General features: G+C 46.1%; 9 protein-coding genes across 9 annotated transcripts; 3 read left to right on the top strand and 6 right to left on the bottom strand.

Annotated features, from left to right (window-relative positions):
- Positions 1-1,745: 1,745 nt before the first annotated feature.
- Positions 1,746-2,843, bottom strand: CPR6 (peptidylprolyl isomerase; the record flags this gene model as incomplete). Its single annotated transcript, XM_018859377.1, has 1 exon — positions 1,746-2,843. The coding sequence occupies one exon, from the start codon at positions 2,841-2,843 to the stop codon at positions 1,746-1,748; it is 1,098 nt and encodes a 365-aa protein (XP_018713566.1).
- Positions 2,844-3,593: 750 nt separating this feature from the next.
- On the bottom strand, positions 3,594-4,577 carry CKA1 (casein kinase 2 catalytic subunit; the record flags this gene model as incomplete). Its single annotated transcript, XM_018856633.1, has 1 exon — positions 3,594-4,577. The coding sequence occupies one exon, from the start codon at positions 4,575-4,577 to the stop codon at positions 3,594-3,596; it is 984 nt and encodes a 327-aa protein (XP_018713565.1).
- Positions 4,578-7,712: 3,135 nt separating this feature from the next.
- On the bottom strand, positions 7,713-8,990 carry METBIDRAFT_98523 (uncharacterized protein). Its single transcript, XM_018859473.1, has one exon. It carries the CDS (start codon positions 8,569-8,571, stop codon positions 8,080-8,082), a length of 492 nt encoding a protein of 163 aa, XP_018713564.1. The 5' UTR covers positions 8,572-8,990; the 3' UTR covers positions 7,713-8,079.
- A 2,683-nt stretch (positions 8,991-11,673) lies between these two features.
- On the top strand, positions 11,674-12,543 carry METBIDRAFT_80583 (uncharacterized protein; the record flags this gene model as incomplete). Its single annotated transcript, XM_018859200.1, has 1 exon — positions 11,674-12,543. Exon 1 carries the CDS (start codon positions 11,704-11,706, stop codon positions 12,541-12,543), a length of 840 nt encoding a protein of 279 aa, XP_018713563.1. The 5' UTR covers positions 11,674-11,703.
- Positions 12,544-13,486: 943 nt separating this feature from the next.
- Positions 13,487-16,521, bottom strand: LTV1 (Ltv1p; the record flags this gene model as incomplete). The annotated part of the gene is made up of 9 exons (XM_018859376.1): positions 13,487-15,082; positions 15,463-15,556; positions 15,664-15,704; positions 15,826-15,867; positions 16,010-16,105; positions 16,189-16,247; positions 16,378-16,384; positions 16,450-16,454; positions 16,485-16,521. The coding sequence occupies 9 exons, from the start codon at positions 16,519-16,521 to the stop codon at positions 13,487-13,489; spliced, it is 1,977 nt and encodes a 658-aa protein (XP_018713562.1).
- A 3,170-nt stretch (positions 16,522-19,691) lies between these two features.
- Positions 19,692-20,475, bottom strand: METBIDRAFT_98495 (uncharacterized protein). The gene has a single exon (XM_018859471.1). It carries the CDS (start codon positions 20,219-20,221, stop codon positions 19,826-19,828), a length of 396 nt encoding a protein of 131 aa, XP_018713561.1. The 5' UTR covers positions 20,222-20,475; the 3' UTR covers positions 19,692-19,825.
- On the top strand, positions 20,476-20,908 carry METBIDRAFT_98496 (uncharacterized protein). Its single transcript, XM_018859472.1, has one exon. It carries the CDS (start codon positions 20,730-20,732, stop codon positions 20,889-20,891), a length of 162 nt encoding a protein of 53 aa, XP_018713560.1. The 5' UTR covers positions 20,476-20,729; the 3' UTR covers positions 20,892-20,908.
- Positions 20,909-22,995: 2,087 nt separating this feature from the next.
- METBIDRAFT_36505 (uncharacterized protein) lies at positions 22,996-24,441 on the bottom strand (the record flags this gene model as incomplete). Its single annotated transcript, XM_018856744.1, has 1 exon — positions 22,996-24,441. The coding sequence occupies one exon, from the start codon at positions 24,439-24,441 to the stop codon at positions 22,996-22,998; it is 1,446 nt and encodes a 481-aa protein (XP_018713559.1).
- A 212-nt stretch (positions 24,442-24,653) lies between these two features.
- Positions 24,654-26,837, top strand: METBIDRAFT_29616 (uncharacterized protein). The gene has a single exon (XM_018855448.1). The coding sequence runs from the start codon at positions 25,050-25,052 to the stop codon at positions 26,418-26,420; it is 1,371 nt and encodes a 456-aa protein (XP_018713558.1). The 5' UTR covers positions 24,654-25,049; the 3' UTR covers positions 26,421-26,837.
- Positions 26,838-27,035: the final 198 nt, after the last annotated feature.

Genomic DNA, 27,035 nt, shown 5'->3' with positions numbered 1-27,035 from the left:
AGATGGGTGTGCACAAACAACGTATGACGTTAAATGACAAAACACTCGCATCACCGCGTGCAAGAAGCGAGAAAAAGAAACGAGCCACGCAGGTGTGCCGAAAAAAAGCCTCAATAGCAACTCTCTTCGAGAATCTGCACCGCAAATTGCTTTTTTTGTCCGTCGGGTTGTCATCATCAAGCAAACCCATGCGGGTCGGTACGAAGATAACATGTTGCCGATTTATGCTATACTTGGTTTGTACGGTATGCCTTCAGATATGTGAACTACAGAGAATGTTGTCGCGATGGTGCACACTAAAAATAAACGGGTTAATAATTTTTCGAGCTGCACCGCGCGTTGAAGCTAGTTTGCTAGTTTAAAGAAAGCTTAATTACTAAAGCATATTTTCCAAAATACTCTAGGTTCAATTAGCTCGTGAATCCGTTTCTTTTTAACTCTTCGACAAGAAGTAATAGAATTTGCTTGTGACTGCTTGAGCGTACGCATTGGATTCAATCTGGGGCACTAAATATGTTTTAATTTTGCTTCTCAATGTACTCTTGTACTTGCTTTTTTACAGAAATCTATGACCAGCTAGAAGTATACTAATGCTTGATAGAATCTTAGGTTTTTCCTGCTGAACTCACAAAGGCAAATCCATGTTTTCAAAACCAATCAGGGTTTTTTTTATTATCACTGAAGATCTAGTTGTACTGTATGAATGGGTTTTTTAACATCATGTGATGAATCTAAGCGAAGTAGCAAAACCGAATGAGAATCAAGAATTTCAGGATTTTCCTCTATTTATGTTTATAGCTCTTACAGAGTATATTCCATGAAATGTGGTTTGGTCTGCTTATGAAAGTTTCATTTTTTTTGGTCAATGTTTTTATTTTTAAGCGCGATTCATGTTTCGTAATAGGAAAGCAGTACTCAGAATTATTTGAAATTAACTAACGACAAACAAAAAAAAAAAACGGACGTAGCATTTTTCAGAAACTCTCAAGCAATACAATTGACGGAAAAGACATGCTTTGAATCATACATCATGGAAGGCTTAATGTGGATGTCCATTGATGATGCTTATCGAAGCACTGAGGCGCTCATTAATGTTTTGGCTCTGAAGCTTCTGAGTATTATCAAAATAATGTGGTCTAGAAATAAAATATCGGATGGTTTGGTGCATAGAGAAGAAATTTAAACCCAGTCTCTCAGTCATTTTATTCTATCAGTCATTTTATTTTTTCACTCAGTCTCTGCAGCTGAGCTTATCAAATAGTATTGTGCCGATTACCTGGAAAAGGTAATGGCACCGCGCGCCAGCCTAAAAGCCCAACCATCATGTATGAATAATTATTAAAGTTAAATTTAGGTTGAATTTCTATCTACTATGTCGGTTACTGGATATAGATTTGATATCCTCTTTGCTTTGCACGAAGTCTGAGGCAAAAGAACATAGTGCGTTTATCATTAGGATTGCAAAGTTGCGCGAATTTAAACGTTTCATTCTTGATAGCTTCCAGCAAAATGGTATATCAAATTGATCAAGAACATTTGGCTATAAACAAAAGCTAGTGAGCGTCAGACCTGCACAGTTTGTAAAGTAGCTATAATTGATATACACCCTATTGATCAGACGTTCAGAATGATCTTGTGCTGGCTCGATAGGACAGCAGTATTTTTTCGGCATAGGCTCTTCAGCTCTCTATCCTCTCAACCATAAGTCACAAATTCTACAGATCAACCGAAGAACTTGGACAAGATCAACCGAAGAACTTGGACATGGCCTTTTTCTGCTTGGCAGTCCGTACCTGAGCCAATTCTTTGACATCTCTGAGGCCCTTCAACACGGCAGCATCGCTAGGAGAAAGAGCAAGAGCAGACTTGAACGCAGCTTCTGCGTTGTCCTCATCCTTCAAAAGAAGATATCCGGAACCCTTTCTGTACCAGGCTTTTGCCGTGGTTTTTTCGTCGGCCTGGGAGAAGGCCAAAGCCTCGTCAGCAGCGCGAACAGCCTTCTTACCATCCTTTAATTTCAACGCCACCAAAGCGGCGTTCAAGGCCAAGGATACACTCAAGGAGGTCTTCTCATTGGTGAGCTCCTCGCTCAAAGACTCGGGCGTGAAGTCGTTCAAAAAGCCAGAGCCTTTAGTGTACTTTTCGAGAGCCTTCTCCAACTTGCCCTCCTTCAAGAGCTTGGTGCCCAAGTCCTTCAAGAATTTGGCTGCGTCTAGCACAGATTGTGGCTGCGATTGGTCAATTTTATCGTCATCGGCCAACACAGCCTCGTAGATATCACCAGTGCCGTCATCAGAAACAGCAGATGCCTCAGGGACGTAGTCTGCAGGGAGCTCACCACAGTCGGCAATGACCCAGTCTTCTGTAGGCTTATCTCCGTCTCCTTTCTCGCATCGTTCGAGCTCTCTCACCACAGATTTGCCCTGGATCACCTCACCAAAAACAACGTGCTTTCCGTTCAAATGTGGCGTGGGCACGGTGGTGATGAAGAACTGGGACCCGTTTGTGTTGGGCCCAGCATTGGCCATCGATAACAAAAAGGGCTTGTCGTGAGTCAACTTGAAGTTTTCGTCTTCAAATTTGTTCCCGTAAATCGACTCGCCACCAATTCCTGTGCCGTGCGTAAAATCGCCACCTTGGCACATGAAGCTTTTGATGACACGGTGGAAGGTGCTGCCCTTGTAATGAAGAGGCTTTCCGCTCTCCGCAGAATTTCCTTTTTCACCAGTACATAAGGCTCTGAAGTTTTCGGTGGTTTTGGGAACAACGTCGTTGTAAAGCTTGAAAACAACTCTACCTTTGGGGATTCCATTGGCAGTGAGATCGAAGAAGACTTTGGACATATTGCAAATTGCTTTTTGTGACAGGCGACTTTAGTTTAGGATATTACCACTCTTGGCTACACATGGAAAGCGCTTTTCTCGGCTAGGCGTGCGGTCTTAAACAGAGCGGTGGAGACGTCGTGGGGCCGCGCGACCTGTAAATAGAACGCCATGGAACCACCATAGAAACATGGAAGAAACACCACAGAGCGTGCTACTTGATACTTGGGTCAGCACAGGAAGTTAGCCGCCTTGATAAATTAGCTTCATTGTCCGAGGCCAACATTTGTTTAAATCATATATTTCTCGTAGTTCCTGGACTGGCACAAGACGCGGAGCCATTTGCAGAGCGATGTATTTTTTTACGCCTGACACTTCTGAGAGTCTTGGTGAGCCAGTCTAGATCGACAAAGGCCCCTGTCGCAGTATTAGACCCAATTTTATCCCAATACGCTTGATATGCTTGCTGGCCTCACGCATACATACATCCAATGGCGACCTTGCGATTCCTTGGCTAACAACTCTAGATATGTGACCAGCATTCGCTGCCGTCACACACATAGTATTCATTTCAGACATTAAAAGAAGCAAAACAACTCGAAATCAGCCAATGTATTTCTCGCAATTATGATAAAGGAGACGTATGATCTGCCTTTGAGCCACGTAGCCCAGCGGATTCACAACAAACGCCCACCAGACCACACGTTCTAGAGATTCCACCGAATTTAACTGAATTCAGATTCAGATGAACATGTTCAATGCTCTGTTTGGCTAGGGGTTCCTCACTGGGTCGAAATACGCGTGAGCCATGGCCTCCTTGGCCGTGAGCCGCTGCTGGTGGTCGTATTTTAAGAGATTGTCGATAAAGTCGAGGAGCTCAGGGCTGACTAAATGCTCGTTTTTTTCGTTGATGAACCGCTGCCAGGACCGGCGGGTGTAGTAGCCCAAGTCCTCGTACTCGTCACTCAAAGTCAAGTTGTATTTGGCAAGATACGCATGGAGGTCGTCAGAACCCAAAACACGGACAATTTGCACCAACTGGTCTGTGTTGGACTTGCCGTGGAAGAACGGCTCCTTTTTGAACACGATGGACGCAAGCATGCACCCAAAAGACCACATATCAAGCGAGTAGTCATAGAACCTATAATCCACAAGAAGCTCGGGGCCCTTGAAATACCGCGACGCCACACGCACATTGTACTCTGTGCCCGCATGGTAGTACTCGGCCAAGCCCCAGTCAATGAGACGCAACTTTTTCTGCTCGTGGTCGATCATCACATTATGAGGCTTGACGTCTCTATGCATGATGCCCATCGAGTGGGAGTAGTCGAGCGCCTTGAGAAGCTCGTACATGTAGAAACGGATGTCCGAGTCCGTGAACGTCGGATACATGACGCGGAAATCGACGTTGTCCACGTGCTCGAAAATGAGCCCCGGCGTTTTCAGCTGCGGCTCCCTGACCACATCAAGCAACCCGACGATGTTGGGGCCCCCCACCAAGTTTTTTAAGATCAGGATCTCGCGCTTGATTTTCTTGCGCTTAACGGGCTTCAACACTTTAATCACGCACTTGGCCCCACTGGTCAAATCCACGCCCAAAAACACCTCGGAGTACTTTCCCCTGCCGAGCTTCTTAATGACCTCATACTGGTCCTGTGAGTTCCACTTAATGTTAATGTTCTCGTAGTCCCAGAACTCCTGGGGTTTTTCCTGCAAAACATACGGATATACTTTGGACACCGAAGCCACAGCCATGCCTGTCCTGTGTGTGGGAGGAGACGAGGGGAGCAAAGAAAAAAGAGTAAGCAAGAGAGCGAAAGCAAACACAGAGACGCACGTGCGGAGATACTTTCGAGACGGCCGGTACAGGAGTATTTTGGCGGGCGGAGATGGGGCTGGAGCTGTGCCGATTTTGTGAGGTTTCGCTTTCGTGATACATTGGTACGCGCACGCCTCACCAGAAGGGACGGACTGGACTGGACAGGGGCCCGTTTAAAAGAAGTCAGAAAGCTGGCCGGATGTGTTTTTTTGGAAGGGTTGGTACATTGGAGTTTTAGCGGTTAGTGAGGGGCAGGGTGATGATGGGCCTGTCATGCGTATAGTGAGATACGTACATCACTAGAGAAAGTGACTGGTTGAGGTAAAGGTGATATTTAAAGGTAAGTAATTTTAGGGTATTTATGTATGGAGAATGGCTTTTATACCGGTGCAAAGACAATAAGGAATGCAGCCCTGGCGTGCTTTGTTACTAGACCCTCGAACAACTAGCTGTGTGTTTTTCCTCACAATGCTGGCCAATAAGTGACTCTTTTTTTTGGCTTTATTATGGGCCAGGTTAAATCTTTTTGTTTAGTTGATGCGAGACTCTTCTCCCACTTTGTAATTGTTTGGGGTGTATTTGGATGGTTCTAGGTTGGGATTGGGTCGACTCAATGAACTAAAGTTTGACTTGCCGGCTCACACCCAAAAAGGGTCTTGAGGTTGTTCTAGGCCAGCTTGTATGTGACTCTCATTCTCACTTGACTCTGGGGACATTTAGTTCGGCTCAGAAGAGGGAGTTGAATTTCACATGATCGGTGAGGCCATTCGAAAGACACGAGACCAGGCATATGGCCTGCTTTGAAAATGAATGTAAACGGAGCTTACGGATATTAGGCTCAGACTGGAACTCTGGAATGGGAACAATGCAGGCGCTGATGGAAACACCTGAGTTCTTATACTGGCTATAAACGTTTGGTATTCTCCCGCTATGAAGCCGAGGGGATATCATTGAACATCCAAATAATTTTATTTTGATTGTCACATTATACTACGGTCTGTTTGAGAGTCAAAAGGAGTTACTCAAATATTGACTGTAATTTAGACTGGGTAATAAAAAGACTAACGAGTATCGCTCAAGATGTACCGCTGGTGAATTATGTATGTACTATCTTATCAGATGCTCGAGACTCAATAGTTCCAATTTGATTTTTTACGATCTGATTTTGAGCTGTTTCTAAACGAAACGCCGCTCTTATGCCGAAAGTAGCCTGTAGTATATCATTGTAGCTTTGGTTTTCTATACTTGAACCTGGTTACCTATGACGCCTTCTCGGGTTGGTCTTTCTGCGACTTCTCCCGTAGTTTTTTGCATTCTTAAATTGACAAGCCGATGGCGTGAGCCACTAAAACTCGCTCAGTTGATACCAAGGGGCTTTACACTGAGTGCTTTCTTTTCCACGTGCCTTTTTTCCCCATCGAGAGGTATGCTTGAGTTTAGGAATGTCTCATGCGCTTATCGATTTCTTTGAATCATCTGAATAAAGGAACAAAACACGTATTAGTGGTAAAGAATTTGAGCAGTTCCAAAATGCTTATGTAGAGTTCAATCGTACGTCAATCAGAAAACCGACCAGAGGACAGTTTTGAATGGGCTAATATGACAAGTGCGAATATCACCATGTTTGTTTTCCCGCTCAAATGATCAGGGATTTGTTCCAGGAAGCCCCATGTGACCATTGAGCCAGAGAATCTTGAACATGTATATGCCCAAACCTTTTTGACATCTTTCGGAACCATTAGAGAGAAATTTTTTTGAATTATATTTTTCACAGGAATGATCATTTTTAATTTAACTTTACTATCGATTTCACAGTTTTGTACTGACCATATTTCGATTACATTCTCTTAATTATACTTTTAATTCTCATTCTTTTCGATCCCGCGGCCAACTCTTTGGAGAACTCAACAGAAAAAAATTGGTTCCACGATTTCCAAGGTATACACTCGAAGGCGTGACGAGTCGCAGGAATACGTAACGAATATGGGCCAAGAGAACCGCCCAGGCCGTGAATAACGGTTGGGGGCGGGTCGAGCTTCGACACTTGGGGAATAGCTGGGAGCTGATTCGGGGGTTTTTTTATATATTTATATAGTTTTGCTCCTTTGATCAGAGGAATCTACGAGAAAAGAGTTTCTGGATCTTTACGCTGTTCCAATTTATTTATCCCCTTCTTCTGTTACTTTGTTTACTTTCTCCGAGCCGGCATCTGCTTTCGCCATACCTCCATGGCCTCGTTTTCTTCTTCGTGTCTGTTTTATGGTTTATTCTAAGGTGTTTGATCTATCAAATAATTCTGACTCTCTGGAGGAAGAAAACGACTTGTTTCGCAACTTCTGAAACACACATCCTGTTTGATTGACCTTCCTTTTCGATATTGTTGTATTAAGGAAGTAGTAGATGTATTTACCGGTACACATGATTAAATATACACAAGGATAGGTGTGAGGACAGCTTTTGTCTATTTGCGTGGGCTGCCCTCAATCGGAATGTTTAATTTAGTACTCTTTTGATGTAATCAATGACGTTTGCCCCAATGAGAAAGCAACTACACCGAAGCGTCCACCCTGCGGCACGAGAAGGTTCTCCGTGTGTTTACAAGCCAAAAGCCTCCTGCCATTCTTCTAATGGCAAGGGTAATACATTGCAAGAGCAATACATTTCAAGGGTAATACATTGCAAGAGCAATACATTTCAAGGGTAATACATTGCAAGAGCAATACATTTCAAGGGTAATACATTGCAAGAGCAATGCATTGCACGCACACCCATTGCAAGGACACCCATTGCATACTTTGCAAGCGAACATGGCATAGGAGGAATTCGGGACAATGCGGTTTGGGACTGCGTGACTAAGAGAGATCTTGTCACCAGACTCGTCCTCGTGGCCTTGAGTCCGAAGCCAAGCGGGAACCCAAAAGAGCCTCTGGCCCGCCTTGTTCCCCGCCTCTCATTTCCGTCCTTTATTTTGCCTCCCGTCCTGCCCGCCCCGCCCGCCTTCCTTTGGTCTTAGTGCCTGGGTATTAGTACAATACAAGGCCGCGGCTCCGTGAGCTCGTTAACTGGGCGAAAGTCGAAGACTGTTTGGAAGCTGTCTTGGAAAAAATTTGAGCAACAACATATGTCTGCACGTAAGAAGGTTCAATGAGACCGGCATCGAGGAGACGATGGACTTCAGTGTTCAAGACTTCGGCATCAGCTAGAGAATAACGTGGAAGTGGACGATATGCTCGACGTTTTGAGTCAGGATTGATACGGATGTGGTAATCGTCGGGGCATGAGGGAGGAAGCACTACACGCACAGGAGCCAGGGGGAGGGCTGGAGCATGGTTGAGAATTCTTTGGGAACATTGACGAAGGAATCCAGGACGGGAAGTGAATCGGGCTTGAAATCGAGAGCGCTAACTAGATGGTTGAGCGTAGCGATGGGTTTACCAGCTAGTTCGAAACGTTCCGAGGCTGGCAAAGAACCTTGAAGGCTACCCAGAAATCTTCACCAACAACTAAAGGTGCAACCCGCGATTCGTAGACCACAAAATCGAAAGCAGACAATCCAGAAAGTCCTGGAATAAAGAACTCAAGGAAGACAGTATGCTCAATTGAGCGTTCAGGGCCGGGCCCGAAAATGTGAAGCAGAAGGGGCCGGCCGGTGGTCTGGGGTGTCACTCCAAGGGACACGACGGGCGTCGGAATAAAGGATACATGTGACCTTTGATTCCAGTATGTCACAGAGCGGAACAACTGTGGGGCAATTACAACTGGGGAATCATAAGAGAAAGCAGCCGCCGCGGGCTCGACTTTGGAGTTAGAAACGACAGCGGCTGCTTCTGCCGGGGTGCGATTGGAACGACGGAAACGGGATCCACGGACATGGGACTGCCCCCGTGGCTTGACCAGGAATTGCAATAGCAAGACGCCACCACTGGGCATCGAGGACTTTGGAAAATTGAAAATATGAAGGACTGGTCTTTTAGAGTCCGGCAAGCACTGAAGTAATAGCTGAAGCAGACAAGGCAGACAAGAATTGGCAGGTTGACCGTACACCGCGAAATTGTGACCAGAGAGAGCGAAAAGCAACTCTATCCCGCCAGTCCTTTTCCTCGGCCGCTCGTAAAATAGCAGAGTATAACGTAAATGGGTTGAAACGGTGGCTGTGTCAGATCTGCCGGGCTAAGGAGGCAACAAACGCAGACCTGGACAGGAAATCAAGGTGAGAGAGGTTATACTCACTGGTTTCCGACCTGTTGGAGAGGTTCGTGACCGTGCACGCTGAATACTCTTGGAAGGAAAATAAAATAGGATTGAAAACGCGGCTGCAAACAGATGTGAAATCCAACTAGCAGGCCCAGTGTAAATCAAGACACACACACGCACAAATTGGTAGAGCGATCCAAGGGACTCGAAGATGAGCTCAAATGACGCAGAACGGGACTCCGCTGGTCAAGAAAGTCCAGTCCTAATTTCAAGAGCGTGGGTGAGGTTCCGAACGCTGGTTATGAGCCGGTCCAAGCCTTTAACGCACCTCCACTGACTAGCCTTCTTCTGGTAAATAAACGACGGAATAGAGTCCGTGGAAGCCGGGAGAAACGGCGGAAGACATGGCGAAGGACGAAAAACAGGAGCAAAAAAAAAAAAAGAAGCGTCAACGAACTGAGAAGCAAGACCGAGAAATAATATACACCCCTTTCAAATGTGGGTTCTACACAAGCAATGCTGAAACAACATATATGTGGACAGCTTTTGTGTCATGAATCGAGTATAACTCGTTAATGAAAGCGTCTATCAAGCTAAGAACGTGTGTTGATTTTAGAACCTATCTGCAAAGTGCTTGGTTTGAGATTAACGCTGAAGGTTCCAGTATGTGCAGGTTCAATGATATCGTGTCGAGTTATTCATGTAATATTGTTTTGGTCTCAACGAAATCAGATATATGAGACGGGTGTGCCCTCCGGTATTAGAGAAAATCGGTGATATATAGGAGCAAAAATATGTGTACGTAACGCGAACTTCCTTTAAAGACAGTTAAAGTATCGTTTGATAAACATTATTTGAACCAAAGTGTTCGCATGGGACACAATCGTGTAATGGCAGATGACCATTTGGAAAATGTATCCATACGATCGGAGCCTGTATAAGCCTTAAAAGTTTCTATAGCCCCGTTTACTCAATATTCTTCAATTTTCAAATTCCAGATTCTGCGACTTAGCCAAAACTGCTGGCTTGCAGGCTCTTAACACAATATAGCCTGAGCTTGAGTGCCCTCAACTCAGTAAAATAGAATATAAGTAGTCACAGGCACTTTAAAAATTGAGATAGGAGCTGCAATCTACAGATCCATCAAGCAACTCTTGCATTCTTTGATATTCTGAATTTTGCAGAAGCCGTCAATTTGAGAAAGGATGTTTAGCCGCCAAAAAGAACAATAAAAAGTCACTTCTAGCAGATCCACGATGAAACTTACTCTGAATCTGCGTGAGAACTCCGCTGACGCGAAACAATATATAACTTTCTTGTATATCTGTAGCGATGCAAGCCCTTAAGGGTCTTTAGTATCACTCAAAAATGTAGTAATGACAGACGCATTCATCGTTTTGACAAAGAAACCATGTATCATTCAAGTGTGGAATTAAATAGCGCAAAATAAATTATAACAATAAGCAAGTAACTGGAAAAAATTAATTCAGGGAGCCCTGGGAAATTACGTAATTGAGCCGAATAATGGTGGATCTTCGCTAGTATAGCTACAGCTCAAAAGCCCAATGCCATTGTGTCAGCAGTAGTTAGAGCTTCTTAGGGAACATCAAACGGGACAGTCTGTGAGTGACACGACTAGATCTCTTGACAAACTATCTTTTGAATTCTTTAAAATAACAACACAAGGAATCCCAACCAGATTCATCTCTTAACAGTCATGATTGGATATTTATCAAGGCTGTAAGTTTTCAAGATGATAATGGGAAACCATTTTGCTTATTGTATATTACTTAAGAAACAAATCGTTCAGATCTGAGAGAGCGAGTTTCGATCAAGCCCTACATATTGAATATAGATACGATTTGTTAGTTTCTGATACTGTCCATACGATTGTATTTAGCCTCTGAGTATATGCTTGACATGTAGGAGAAACATCATTCATTTGAAAGTTTTGAGCAAGTGGTCTGCAGTCCACATCGGTTTCAAATCACTTAATCTTTGTTAACTATTTTATTTCCGCAGATACAAGAGCCACAGTACCGAGCTAATTTTCCTAGAAAGGATTGTGCATGTTAAGACAAGAAATCAATAAGCCATTGCTGTATGGTGGGATGTGCTATAAACTTGACGTAGGAAAACTGCAACCTCCATTTCTCTTAGTCTTGCATTAAGCTGTACGTCCTTTATAAAGTATGCTGCAGAAAGGATTATGCAGGCGAGTGGCCCATTGTGCTGATCAATTTCTCTACAATGTATGTCAAGTAAAGAGCCTGTGATTTCCGATAAAAGCTTCAATATGAATTCCCGATGTAACTGTAACACATAATTAGAACTCAACGACTGGGTACAAAATTCTCCAAGTCTGTATATTCATGGCGGTAGCATGGGCTGTGTGGCGCATACGTTCTAGGCGTGGAAGACCGCACCCACCTCCTATGTACATAGAAATTGTACATGGTGATTTGACACGAGAAAGTTGTACTTGCTTACTTTACTCTTTTTACTTGAAGCCAAAGCACAAAAAGAATCTCCTGATCATGTAAGATTCATGCCCTTTTTAATTGTACGGGGGCAGTAAAGGATCATTTATCATTGACTCATTGGTTTCAACCATTTCTATTTGTTGGCAGTCACAGATTAATCAACCACATTTGGCTCTCTTCAACCGCCATCAGTCTCAGTGGTTATAAAAACAAGCCGTTTTTTTATTCAACAAAATATATGTCTTTGGATCGTAATGTTCTTAAAGTCCAGCGTTGATATTCAAGGCCGAAGCTCAATTTGAGGTACTTTCAAACCATCTAGGACAGGATCATTCAGCCCGTCTTGCTCAGTTTTTATTTCAAGAAGGAGATATCCAAATCCTATATGAGCAACATGGGATTATCTGTCGTGAACAAGCTTCTCAAGCCCTCTCTTCCCATAACGGAAAACTCATCTGGCGTTCGTTGTTTGCACAACTCTCCCATCAGCTTTTTCGAGATCAATTCTTTGAATCCTCGCTGGATATATCTTCGTTTCGACAAGGTTTTGCCGATCGTTTTGCTTACCCCTAAACTGAAGCACTTGAGCTTCGGCGCCAAGTCCGAGGAGTTTCTCTGTTTCTTGGATGCAATTAAGTATGCCACGAAGAAGGAGGTCCAAATCTCAAACACTACATTTGACCTCATTGACAACTTGCCGCTTTGTCTCGGGGCTATGCTCAACGAGTCCGAAGTGTCCTATGATCATTTGAATCGCGTTATTTCGAGTCTCAACGACACATTTGGAGCAGCAAACCTTTTGTCTTTGTCTGAAGATACTAAATCTGTGATCGAGCCGATTTTGCCCCACTGCTTGCGGCTGCTAGCGACTGACCAGATACATTCCATTCTTGGTATGTGGTACAGCTCTTATGGGGAAAAGAAAAAGCTCAAGTTCTTGTTCATGCTAGACAAAGGCAAGCGGGAGTTTCACAAAGCTGGTGTGATCGACTTTATCGCCGACAATCTAAACAGAAAGAGGCTGAGCAAGGTCACAACTCACGAGATGAAAATGATTGGGCACATGTTCCAAGTCGTATCACATGATTTCAGCCATATCGCAAAACAATTCATCCAGCAAATCGTTCTTTTGAAAGCTGAGGAATTATCCATCACAGTTGTCATAAAATCAAAACTGTTCGATAGAATGACTCTTCTTAGAAAAAGACAAGCACTTATTAAATGAGTTAAAGCCAAAGATTTATCTGATGCCAAATTATTTAATGCCTTATTACTTAAGTATTCAATTAAAGATAAAAGTTTACTTAGCACATATTTTACCAACCTGGAAAATGGTTATGACAAAAAATCAGCTACCAAAGCTAAAAGGTTATTTACCTCTATTAATAAAATTAAATAGAATGACATAGTTATATATACCTATCGTCTAAGATATATAATTCATATTTATAATTTATATAATGGTTAAAGACCAACCTATTATATACATTAGCTATATAGCTTAAGTGCTCAATTTATTATGTTTAAATTTAACTTATGAAGCAATGCTCGTGGATTGATATTGTAAATTGGAACGTCAACGTGTTCAACTTCTTCATTGCGTCAAGACTTCGCAAAGCACTATGAGAAGAGCCTGTTCTTGTTCATGGCAAGCGGGATGGACACGGAAGTACAACAACGAGAGGCGCAGATGAGGCCGCAGCCATGCGTAGTCCTGAGAGTAAGCCGTGTTTGACGACACCCAATCGACGACGGTGTGGTGTGCTTGAGCAAAGGCACGCGCATCATTGTCAGTGGCATGGCGAGGGTTTTTAGCAGGCAACGCCGCCTTCACAAGTTACACGCCCGAAGGGCCGAGGGCCGCGAGCTGGTCCAAAGGGATCTGAAGCGGGTCGCCCGCATACGGCAAGCCGCGGCCGTCGAGTGACCCGGCCGCGAGCTTGTAAATCAGCCAGCAGGTAGTACATTGCTACAAACGAAAGGGTGCCCCGGCAAGAGTGGCCCTGCGCCATATGCAGCGGCCGTTCTCTCGGGGGCAGAAGGCCACTGGCGCCTCCGGTGGCCACGGCCTCCATGCTAAGACTCGGCCTTCATGCTAAGACTCGGCCTTCATGCTAAGACTCAGCCTTCATGCTAAGGCCTTCACAAGACATAACGGCATTCCGTTCCTATTCGAGCGCCATGTGGCCGAACGCGGCGTCCAAGGCGGCCGAGTCCGGCGCCGGCGCCGCCGGCCGCGCGTCCTTCTGGCGCCCCTGCGCCGCCTTGCCCCGCGACACGCTGGCCGCCGCGGCCTTCATGGCGTCGATGCGCGGGTCCTTCTTGACGAGCTTGCGGCCGCCGCTGCCGAGCTCGTAGTTGTCCAAGAAGTCGTCGAGCATGTCCTCGAGGTCGCCCCTCTCCTCGGCCATGGAGAACTCGGCCCGCGGCGCGTCGTCCTCCGCGTGCTCGAACGTCTTGGCGAGCTGCTCGAAGCGGTCGTCGAGGAGCGTCAAGCCCTCGGAGCGGAACAACGCGCTGGACGACATGGAGAACGCCGACGTGTCGGTCATGGCGCCCTTCTTGCGGCGCAGCTTGCCGCGGGCCTTCTTCGGGCCGCCGAGCGCCGGGAGCTCGCCAAGCGTGTCCGGGGCCTCGCCGGCCGCGTCGTCGTCGTCGTCGAAGTCGTCGTCCGAGTCCCACGCGTTGGGCCGGTCTTTCTGCGCCTTCTGGAAGCGCTGGAACGCCCGTTCCCACGCATTGTCCACCACGCCCGCCAGGCCTGCGTCCGCCGGCGCCTCGCCGGCGCCGTAGGGGATGTCGAGCACCACCGGCGCGGGCGCCAGGGCCGGGTCGCCGAAGCCGGCCGAGCCGTCCGAGTCGCCCGCGTCGCTGTAGCCAGCGTCCTGGTAGTTGTCCATGTCCCACTCGTCGTAGTCGCCTGCGTCCAGGCCCTCGTCCGCCGGGCCTGACTGCAACAAGTCGGCGAAAACATCGTCGCCGGCGCCGGGCCCGTGCTCCACGTACGCGTCGTCTTCGAGTGCCTCCAACACCTCGCGCACGCGCGGGTCCATGTCCGGGTTGAGGCCCTGGAGCTCGCGCGGAATGCTCTCGAGCTCATCGTGCGCCACGGCACGCGTCGTTTGCGAGGGGAGCGCGTCGCGGACGAGGTCGTCGATGGTGCGCCGCGGCTTGGCAGGCCCGCCCGCGGCGCCGGCTGCGATGAACACGCTGTCGGGCGCCTGGCCGAGCGGCCGCAAATGCTGCATGTAGTCGTAGCTGGAGTCGTCGTAGAGGACGCCGTACAGGGCGGCCAAGCCCTCGTTGGCGCGGGGGTTTTGCGGGGCCGCCGTCCGGGCGCCCCGCTCCCGAACGCGGGCATCCAGAGCCGCCAGAGGGGGGGCGGGGGGTGTTTTTCCAGGGGTCCTGGCGGGGCCTTTCTGGCCGTGCTTGGGCCTGTCGGGCACCTCCACCAACACGTGCTGCGGCGCGTCGTTGTCGAAGTAGAGCGCGTCGTCGTGCGCGCGGTGCACGACGCTGTAGGTCTTGGCGGCCTTCTTGTCGAATTTGCGGCCCATGTGGAGAGTTTTGCGTGGGGTTGGAGAGAGATGGGCTGGAGGGAGATGGGAGCGATGGGCATCGCGGCTTGCACACAGCGCCGCGCGCCGCCGCAAAATGCGGTTGATGGGGAGGGCCTGGGACTGGGATAGCAGGTCTGGTTTGACTGGGAATGGTTGGCTGGGTTTGGTTGGCTGGGACTTGTGGTGGGTGTGAAAAAGGACTGACTGTAATTAACAATTATTGTGTCAACTAGAATCTCGGTGAGAACCAGGACTGACTGTGAGAAATGAGACTGACTGTAATTTGGAATTATTCAAAAAACTAGAAATTATTGTGAGAACTATGTCTGACTGTGAAAAAGAGACTGACTGTAATTAAAAAGTATTCAAAAAACTAGAGATTATTGTAAGCGCCAGGACTGACTGTGAACAATGCGACTGACTGTATTTAGGACTGACTGTGGAAAAGGACTGACTGTAATTAAAAATTATTCAGAAAACTAGAAACTATTGTAAGAACCAGGACTAAAGTGGGAACCAGGACTAAAAGTGGAAACCAGGACTAAAAGTGGGAACCAGGACTAAAAGTGGGAACCAGGACTGACTGTGAGAACCAGGACTGACTGTGAGAACCAGGACTGATTGGGAGGATTGGGACTGACTATGAGAGCCAGGACGTATTGTGAGAAATGAGACTGACTGTAATTTGGATTATTCAGAAAACTTAAACTGGTTGTGAGAACTATGTCTGACTGTGAAAAAGAGACAGACTGTAATTAACAATTATGGTGACAACGAGAACTTACGCGAGGACTACGGCTGACTGTGAAAATGAGACTGACTGTGACTATTATTTATTAAGAAATCTAGAAATTATTTTGAGAACTACATCTGACTGTAAAAACCAGGGCTGACTGTGAAAAAAAGACTGACTGTAATTTGGAGTTATGGTGACAACTAGAACTTACGTGAGATCTATGACTGACTGTAACTATGACTGACTGCGAGAACTGAGACTTCCTGTAACTACGACTGATTGTGAAAAATAGGACTCATTGTGAGAACTAGGGTTTTTATAAATTGGACTTTCGGTGGGAAATAGGACTGACGTCAGAACTGGCACTTACACGACTTCAGGTAAATGGGACTTACGTGAGAACTAGGACTTATTCTGGGAAATGGGACTAACTCGGGGAGATGGGACTCTCTGTAACAGGAGCTCACTGGAACTCGAATTTCTTGTAGAAACTAGGACTCACGGTGTGATCTAGGACTTATCGTGAGAACTGGGATGACTGTAGTTGCGTCTTATTGTGACAACAAGGACTTACTGTAACTAAGACATAACCAGGTCTGCTGTGAGAAGTGGAATTCCTGTGACTAGGACTGACTGCAAAAAAGAGGACCTACTGTACCTAGGACTGATTGTGAGAAATAGGACTTAGACTCTTTGTAATGAGGACTTGCGGTGAGAAATGGGACTGACAGCACTAACACGGCTTCAGGTACATAGAACTTACGTGAGAACTAAGACTTATCGTGAGAAATGGAACTACCTCAGAGAGGTGGGACACACTGTAAATGAGACTCACTGTAACTAGAATTAATTGTAGAAACTAGGACTCACTGTGTGATTTAGGAATTATTGTAGATTTAGCTCTCATTGGGAGAACTGAGATTTATTGGGACGGGACTGGGAAATGAGAACTGCAGGACTGGCTGTCGGAACTGGGAAATAATGTGACTGGGCCTGGAATTTATTGTGAGTATTAGGATTTCTTGGGAGAAATGGGACTGACTGGAACTGGGACAAACTGTGCGAAATGGCTCTTCTAGTGAGAGCTAGGACTTTCTATACCTAGTCTTTACTGTAACTAGTCCTTAATGTATCTAGTCCTTACTGTAACTAGTCCTTACTGTGACGTAACTAATTTTCACTGTAACTAGTCCTTACTGTAATTAGGACTTACTATAGCTAGTACTCTTTGCAACTACTCTTTGCTATAACTAGGCCATACTTCGGGTACTAGAACTTGCCATGGAAACCAAGACTGACTGAAAGAAGTACGACTTATTGTGAGACAAGGGCTTACGTGAAAACTGTTTCACTGTCACTAGGAATTACTGTTTGCGAAAACCTGGGCTTACTGTGAAACCTGAGGTTCCTTTGAGGTCTAGAACTGATTAAACTACGACGTTTACAAGAAGTAGGACTGACTGTTGGAACTCCGACTAGCTACAGCTTACAAACTAGAAAAACTCTCATCATGAAGGATTCAAAAAGGATTTTGAGCAAGACTAAAATTTAATTATCTTCTACGACGAGGGCTCAGAAGGTTTAAAAAGGAATTCTCTATCACAAAGGCAGATGACTTGGTAGTCAGTGGAAGTATGCTGACATCATCGAACATCTTTCTAGAAGTGATATGCAACCTAAATGTGTCAGGAAAGAATTCAAACAAAGTGGATTAAAAAATGTTATCAGTAAGGATCATATTGAATACTTTGTGAAATCTACGAGCCAGATCTAGAAATAATTTCTGAAAATCATGTGAAAATTTCTGGATATTTCATGAGAGAGAAAAGAAGTGGCCAAGGAGTGAATGAGAAACGCTGAAGGCTACCAGAAGGAAGCATCCAGTGCTGGTAGATAGTTGGTTCTTCCTACTGGAGCTAGTAAAAGCAGCTAAATCGGTGCTATAGATACATATTAAGCGGAAAGCCTCCATATCCCTGAACGTATACGAAGATGATGATGAGCTTACTGAAATTATTCTTGAGAAAAAAGAAGTTCCAAATCTGAACATCCGATTGCTTCTGTGAACAAGAAACTGGTCTCATAAAAATATCATCTATTATCACTGCTACAAAGAAGGTCACAAGAAACCACAATTTTTATTGGTTGGAAAGCTCAAGAATTAATTGAGTGTACGATGGAAGATCCAAGTGCCAATAATGAGCGACCAAAAACAGCTGACTCAATAGACAATACTATCGACGAAAAAAAATGGAGATTATGCAACCCGAATCGCAACTGCTGATAATCAACTAGCCCAAAGAAATCTTTCCATAGATTCAATTGCGTCAACAGGAAAATTGCTATTAAATCATGTTCGGTCAAGCAAAAGAAGCGGAGACAACGCAAGGCGCTACAATCTGAAAGGGCACAGGCCAATTTACAAAAAACCAAAGAGGAAGAAAGACAAAGGATTAAGCGTCATACGAACCCGAAAATTGATCCTACTCATACAGATTTAATTTATGACCAGTAGTGTTACGATAACATCTAGGTAATTGAACCTGATGAAGATATGATTACAAAGAGTTCTACTGATCCTGATAAAGATATGATTACACAAAGTTCCACTGACTCAGGAATCTTATTTACCTGATGTACCGGTTGCGTCGTGACTTCGCTCGAAGCTTGTTATGGACTCACACTCTAAGAGATGGATAACCTCATTGATTTTTATTTTGATACTTATCCATCTCAGAACAAAAGATATGGAAGGTTTCAGTAAATTGCGTCTTTTCAACGTATTTCCGCATTAGGAAAAATCTATCTAGCTTGATTAGGGGAGAAGGAAGACTATAAAAAAGTTGTGGCAGCAAATATTAATCCATGAAAGTTCTAAAATTCAGAACCAAGAGTTGCGCGGTGGAAGGCTGCTATCAAAGACGAGTGGATGTATTGGTTTTCGGATTTTTTACAGTTTAGCGAAGGATGAGGATAAGACAGTTCCGAAATCGTATAAGTAGGTATTACAACTGCCATCCAAGTTGAAGTGGCTCGGTGCAATGGACAGTGAAATCAATGTACATGAAAAAAAAAACAATTCTTTTGAGAGTTGGTAAATCTACCAATAGGAAAAAACGCGACGAGTTGTATTTGGGTATTTGCACTCAGAGACAATGGTCATATATAGCACGACCTGTGGCTTTGGGACATCATCAGACTGAAGGAATTGATTATAATATAACATTTTCTCCAGTTGTTCGCTATACCCGTTTGTCACTTTTGTTAACAAATTCTCCGAAGAAAAATACACTGCTTCGGAAATTTAAGCCGTTTTGAAAAGCTCTCCGGAGAAAGATATCTACATACGACAATACAGGGCGTTTTGTCAATTGGAAATAAAATATAATTTATAAATAGAATCAATCCATGTATACATTAAATCAATCACCGAGAGTTTGGCACGAATCTGTGAGGAGAATGATTATGCTTTTTTTTTTCAGTGAGCTGAGTCATTTTTCTTTCATAAAAAGACAAAAAGTGGAATCCTCTACATCAAGATATGCTAGTTTTTGGACCAAATGAAAGAGCAAGTAAAAAAAGGCAAAGACCTTTATCTTTAGCAAAGATCGAATGAAATACTCGGGAGTACCATAAGAGATCTTGGGATTGAGCTTGAGGATATCTTAAGGTTGTATCGAAGCTCTCGAAGATACAAGGTTTTTTGATGGCTCAGTAAGATAAATGAGGACTCCAACTAATACACTGGACAAGTTGGTACCCCTTGTTGATGGAGAGAAAAAAATAAGTTGCAAAATTTTACAGAAATACGACGAGGAAGGTTATATATGTGACATGAGTTGCCCGCCCCGATATCTTAACGTGTCTCTGTTCCTTTCAAGATTCATAGTGGACTCGTCCACACACTCAAGAGCGGCCTTTAAGGCGATACGTTACGAGTGAAGTTTCGTTGCAACTAGTCCATCAGATTCATAGAATTCCTGAGTCAGTGGAACTCTACGTATCTGACCCACATATATCATATCATCATCTGGTTCAATTACCTCGATGTTATTGCAATGCGATTGATCATAAACCAAATCTGTATAATGAGAACAACTTCTAAAATCTTATCACGCTTGATCATTTGCCTTTCTTCCTGCTTAAGTCTCTGTCTACTGGCCAGTCTCTATTTAGATTTCAACGCCTTGCGTTGTCTCCACTTACTTCTTTCAGTAGACTGTAGACTGAGCAGGTGTTAATTGCAAGTTTCCTGTTTGCGTGATTAGATCTAAGGAAGAATTTCTTTGAGCTAATTGATCATGAGTTGAATCATATACCTCTAGTTGCGACTTAGGTGGGATACTCTCCTCAATTACGTCCAGGACAGTATCATCAACTGATTTCACTGTTTCGGTTCGGTAATTATTGGCAATTAGATCTTCCACCTCATTATTAACTGACTCTTGAACTTTTTTACCAATTGTATTTTCTTCGTATATCACCATATTCTGAGGTATATTCTCTTTTGACATTGAACCTTCTAGATTAACTGCATCTTCCATAGCGGTATCTTGGGAAATCACGGGCCCTAGAGGGTTCTGCATATTTGCTAAAGCTTGATCCATTCGAATACTGGGCAGCCTTTAGTAGGAAGAGATCCTTTAGCAAATTTCTGTCCTCTCACCTGATAACAGAGGTTGGTCATCCGGAGTTGTACCTTGGTTAGCATTCTAAGATCCACCACATTGAATAGATTTCGGTATTCATCTATCGATACCTTGTGAGATTGTTGCTTTAATGGAGGTAATCCGCCAACATTTCCAACCATCCCACTGGAATATCTCTCTATTACTTTGTGGATTTGTTCACCATGTTTATCAAAGTAGAAAGTCAGACGGTCAAATACCGCTTGATCAAAATCAAAGATTGCGTTTGCTTGAGACGAAAAGAACTTTCCTGCAGCTCTACCAGGTAGTTGTCCTAGGTAAACTGTCTCCACTGCACGAGTATAAAGCTTTGATTTAGGACGATGATCTGGAATATGTGCATACACCAAACTTCCAAAGATTGAAGTAGCAAAAAACTTTGGGTTTTCTCCTCTCCACTTATCGCAATCGAAACACTTGAAGTCCAATGAACAATCTCCATACTTGTTCTCAACGCATCTGTCCAAAAGACTGTTGGCATATTCGCGTCAGCGAAAAGTGTCCTTACCTCTGTCTGAGTATCTCTTTGTTTTTTTTCTACCATTCCATTTTAATGATGGCTTCCAGGCACCGTGGTCTCATATTTTAATCCTTTATGAAACATCCACGTCCTCATGTCTTTGTCAATGAATAACCTCCCCCGACTCAATTGTGATATTATCTCCTGTCGTACTGACAGCTAAGTTTGCAAAAATATCATATATCTTACCTTCTTTCAATGAGAAGATAGATGTACCACTCTGAGGAACGTAATATACATTCGATAGTGTTCGTTCATGGCCTTTTCCGAGCTTCACCTTTATTTCTCCAGAACCAAGTGAGTACACCGGTTCGTTCTCGCCATTTACTGTTTCGAATGCAGTTGGGCCTTCTTTGTATGTCTGGAAATATGCCATGTCATTTACTACATGTGCATCACTTCCAGTGTTATTGATGAACCGTACGATGTTGAGGAAAGCATTCGATGTCTTACTTGGTACTGAGTTCTGATTTCTTAACTGAAAACAGTGTGCTTTCTTGTGACCTACCTTTTTGCAATGATGGCAGACAATCGTTTTGTCTCCACCTAGGTTCTTGCTCACATAAGTTATCTGTCTCTCAGATCTGAACCGTCTGTGTTTCTCAAGATCCACTCCAATCAATCTAATAAACTCAACTTCATCTTCGTAAGAGTTCAGAGTCACTGGGGTCTTGTCACTAATTCGGTAGTTTTCAAATACTGCACTGATTTCAGAAGCTGTGTACAGTTCCAATAAGTACATGCTAATTTCCACCAAAACTGAATGCTTCATTCTGGTCAACCTAGAGGATTTTTCATCCACTCCTTGAGAGTTTCTCATTTCCCTCATCAAGTATTCCGCAATCTTCACATGGTCTTCAGTGAATTTTTCTGGATTAGGCTGGTGTGTTTCAACAAATTGATTTATATGTTCTCGATTGATGGACGTGTTCCTCAATTTACTCAGAATCAACACGTCTTCTGACACATTCAATTTGAACATCACGTCTAAGAAGTTGTTTGACAATGACTGCATCTTTCTCCCGATTACCATATCTTGTTCCAGAGAGAGATCGAATCTCTTTTGCAAACCTTGCGGTCCTTCCTTGTAGAAAATGAAAACATTTTGGTCAAATTCAAATATTTTTCTTTCAAAGAATATTTTCCACACACTAGTACGACTCTCATCTTGGAGTATTCCGAAAGTCGATGTAAGCATCCGCCCAGCGGTCGGCTCAGGGCTCATAACCGTCTTGTATTTCTGCTTTAGTATAGGATATTCTAATTCAATGTCTTGTCCACAAGTATTTTCCAACTGGTACACTTGAGATACCGTTGCGACATGATGTACTAGAATGTTGAAATAAACCTTTATTTGGGGTAACAAAACACCACTGTAGTTCCGGCTGATCTTCTAAAAATATCTTGGAGGGAATTATGTTCCCTCTATATACTCATCGCGCTATTCGGTTTTCGGGTAAGTGGTGCGAACTTGAACGTGTTCCTTGTCACATGATTATTAGGTCCAAGAGTCAACACGCACTGCACACACTTTTTAAGCTCGTCAAGCTCCGTGAAATGTTTCCATAAGTAGGCGAAATATGCAAACTAGGGCTTATGTCAATGATCATGTGACTGGACGGCATTCCAATATCCGGAGTCACCTGGAACTAGGAGCGCGACGAGTATACAAGTGAGGGAGGTTTTTTTCTCCCCCGATATTTTAAATGACCCGTCTCAAATACGTTGGTTTTGTTTGTCACAATTGATTCTTTTTACACTATAACCCCATGGGTTACCGATTACTCAACTGTCCAAGACAAACCCTTCTGGCCAGGATATTGATCTGGGGTGTCCCGTACTCAAGCAAACGTTCAAACAGACGCGCCAAGGGGCTGTGACTTAAGAAATCATGCTTTTTTGTTCTATAAATGGCCGCGAGGACGCCCGGGAGCAGCCGGCTTGGGGCGGCCATCTAGAAGCCAGCTGGGGGAAAGTTTGGCGGGTAGCCGTCTTCAGTGTGATGGCGGTAAACGGGACGGGCGTATCACGTGACCTTCAACACACGTGACCACACCCCTTACCCTTCCGTCCCGCGAGTTGGTTCCGCACGTGACCAGACTTCTTACCCCGCATCACGTGACGTATGGTCACGTGGCCCCATTTACCTGGCACTAACCACGCCCAGGCCGCCTTACGCGTCGTGGCGGCCCTCGGAGTCCGCGAGGATCCGCGGCCAGTTGCTGGCCCACACGCACGCGGACTCGGCCGCGGCCAACGCCGCCACGCCCACCACCAACCCGGCCCACAAGCCCATGAGCCCGTGGCCCATGCGGAAGGCAAGCACGTACGCAAGGGGGAGCGCCACAGCGTAGTAGGAGACCACGTTGACGTTGGAGCCGATGCGCTGGCGGCCCTGCCCCCGCAACACGCCGGCCTGCATCACGTTGATGCCGTCGGCAAGCTGGTTGACGGCGACCAAAACAAGCACGTCGGCGCCGAGCCGCAAGACGTCGGCGTCCTCTGTGAACACCGCCACGAGCGCGTTGCGCAGCGCCAAGATCCACGCGAAGTTGACCACGGAGATGGCCACGCCGAGCACCATGGCCACACGCGTCACGAGGCGGGCCTCCGGCACCTTTCTCTTGCCCACGAAGTGGCCCACGCGCGTGCTCACGGCCACGGACACGGCAAACGGCAACTGGAACAGCAAGCTGCCCACGTTGGACGCGATGGACTGCGCGGCCAACGCCAGGGTGCCGAACGACGCCGCGAGAATGGTCATGACCTCGAAGGCCAAGTACTCGGCCTCCACCATGACCACGCCGGGGAGCGCGAGCGCAAGCATCTGCAGCCAGTTGGAGCGGGCACGTGCCCAGTCGAGCCCGCCCCAGCACTTCTTGCCGTCGACGAAAAGCACGTACAGGAGCAACAAGAGGCACGTGGCCCAGTACGAGAGCGCTGTGGCCAACGGCGCGCCCACGAAGCCCACGCCGTACGTGGGGTGCCATACGAGGAGCCAGTTGAGCACGAAGTTGAGCGGCACGGCCACGCCCAACACGTACGTGCCGGCCTGGAAGATGTGCTGCGCCTGCAAGAACCGCTTGCCAGTCTCGAACAAGAGGAGCGCGGGCGCCCCCAAGATCATCGTGCGCAAGTACTGCTGGCTCATCATGGCCAACTCGGCGTCCGGCACCATGAGCTTCAAGAGCAGCCCGGAGAACCACCAGAGCGGGCAGAGCGGGAACACGGTGAGCGCCATCATCATCAACGAGCAGCGCTGGAAGTACACGCCCACCATCGTGGGCCTGCCCGCGCCGTACGCCTGCGAGCAGAACGAGTCGAGGCACGTGGCCATGCCCTGGTACACGGAAAGACCCGTGATGTTAAACGAACATACGGCCAAGGACGCCGCGGCCAACTCGCGGGGGCCCAACCGGCCGGTGGCATAGATGGAAACCACGGACAAGAGATACTGGAGGAAGAAGGTCACGACGAGCGGGGCCAGCGACCGGGAAACGACGCCGAGCTCCTCTTTGGCGGAGATGTGCACGTGACCGCTTCGCGTGGCCACCGAGCCGTAGAGCTGGCTGTCGTGGGCGCCGGTGAGGAGCGTCTGCTCGGAGTCTATCAAGGACATGTGCAGGCCGACGGCGATTGTTGCTCGAATCCGGCGGTTTGGGGACGGCTGCTGGGTCTGGGGGCTGGCGTGTCAGGAGCTGCTTTCTTGAACAGCGGTGAAACACGGTGAAACACGGTGAAGCACGGTGAAGCACGGTGAAACAATGGGGCACAGAGATGAAACGATGGGGCACAGAGATGAAACGATGGGGCGCAGAGATGAAACGATGGGGCGCAGCGGCAGATCAGCAGAGACGGACGCGGCTGGCAACAGAAATTCGGCACGGTTACAGAGAAGAGTCGGAAGGCCAAAAACGGATAAGTACAAACGGGCCGGCCGGGCCTTATAAATGTCGCCTGGCGTGGCTCCGGCGGAATTGCGCAGCGCAAACAATTCGCTAAGCGCGCGCCGGTATCTCGCTTTGTCACATGGTATCCGCCATGTAGGCATCCCTCACGTGGCAAAAGGAAAAGACTTCCGTACAGGGAAATTTTTTTCTCTTTCCTTTTTTCTCAAGGGTTTTTAGGGAATAGTAGTATTCTAAGGATCCGAAGTACTGTACATACTTGAATTGAGAAATCTGATACTGAAAGATTAAGAGTCAAATTGAACTACTAACTGAGCGAATGAACGAACCAGGCACTTCAACGACCCCGGTGCTTACGAGCGCCCCGGAAATCGGGACTTTGTACGGAAGTGAAGTCCAGGCAGCGTTCGAGATGAATTACACATCCAACATAATGATCGCAGTCAGCATGACTGAACCTGCTAAGGACATAGAAACCATGGTCGAGAGCGTGATAAACTACTCCTTGTCCTTGCCAAAGCCTATAGAGAAGGAAATACCAACTGAGATAACCGAGGCAAAGAGATATATACTCAAAGAGCTTGAGGAATCCGAAAGGTTCAAAGTGTTATTGGCAGCAAGCAGCATGAGCTTGATGAATAAATACTTTCCAAAAATCACGGAATATAGGGACAGATTCAGAAATGGCAATAGAAAGATCGCACACGCAATGTTGAAGAACCTCCCCTATCTCGTGACGGAGAATGGATTCTCATGGCAGAAGAAGCGCGACGCTGGACACGTTTTAGCGGCACTAATTGAATCAGCCAACCTGAATGAAAAGAATATCAGAAACGACGCCTTCGACGAATTAATCGTCATATTGACGCTCATCAGGAACTGGACAGGAGAAAACGTCAGGGTCATAAAAGAAATAGTCAAACTCGCAGGGAAATACGATGAAAAATACGAGAAGAACGACATCAACCACCCACCTGCGCGGACACTCTTACCGCTCTTATTAACTGGATATCCTACCGCAGGAACGATCGACATTGATCAATGGTACCACGGAGAGGCAAATTACAAAAAATGCAAGGTTAGCTACGAAAAAATGGTAACAGACTTTGCGGACAACGTATGGCCGAAGATGCACTCTCAGGCAAAGAAGAGAGAAGCAGGCGTGTTGAACACTAAACAACGCATCTTGTTGCAAACTACGATAGAAAGCATTGGGTGCACTGAAGCCGACTTCCGAAGCGAACAACTTGGCATCGCACACCAAGGCGGGATACATGCGATACAGACAGCCGGGAACAAACAAGAAAAAACCAGGGTAAACAAGTACGCTACGAACCCAGAAAAGGTTTTAAGCATACTCATGCGAATTCTCAATGAACAACCGGAGATATGCCCAAATTGCTTACGGATTCACAAGTTAGAAGACTGCAATGCACTCGCCGATAGTCCTCGCGAAAATATGGCCGCCTACTTGATGCCCAACTACAGCTTCACAGCGAAAAACTTGATACCGAAATCAACCGTATACACCACGACCTTCATACGCAGACGGCGGGGGTACATGACGCCATCGCCGCAAACGATGAACGCGTCAGACAACATACTGACATTGTCACCCAACAGGTCAGCGACGGTGTCCACCATGCGCTTCAGACTAACCAAGACATGGTCCGGCGACACACCGACATAGTCACCAACCAGGTTCACGCACAGTTGGCGCACCATAACAACGACATTGCCCAGGCCGCACTGACTTTTTCCAACGCCCTAGTGCACGATGTGGACGGTGCCTTAAAGCGTCAACGACACGAGATGCAGTCGACTCTCCGACAAATGACCAAGCACAAGCGGCACCAACTCGACGACACTCGCCACGGTAACTCCAAGCTTTCACATTTCCAACACCAGCGTACTGAAGATGAACGATCAAATGACGCCCACCCATCCGTCCTTGATCAACAGCCTACAGTCGAAGAGCCCTACCTGATGCCACTGACACCAATCCTCCGCCCACAACTACACATTACCAATCCTGTCACCGATGTTTCCGGGGCGGCCGACGCCGACGCTTCCGGGGAGGCCCTTGTAGATGACGTTTCCGGGGAGGAAGTTTCAAATGATCAACCTCACATACAACCGATACCGACTGGTAGCGCGTTCGGAGTACGACCGCCTGGGACTAATGAAACGATAAACGTCAACGACAAGCGAAAATTACGCGACAGGAACAAAATTCGTAAACCGATACTTACACTCATTCACAAACACCATGATCAATTCGCATATACCAACTGTCTCCAGAGAA

Source organism: Metschnikowia bicuspidata, assembly GCF_001664035.1.
Source record: "Metschnikowia bicuspidata var. bicuspidata NRRL YB-4993 chromosome Unknown METBIscaffold_1, whole genome shotgun sequence".
NCBI lineage: Eukaryota > Fungi > Ascomycota > Pichiomycetes > Serinales > Metschnikowiaceae > Metschnikowia > Metschnikowia bicuspidata.
The sequence above is the reverse complement of the archived record's forward strand: the minus strand, read 5'-3'. Positions and strand labels throughout refer to the sequence as shown.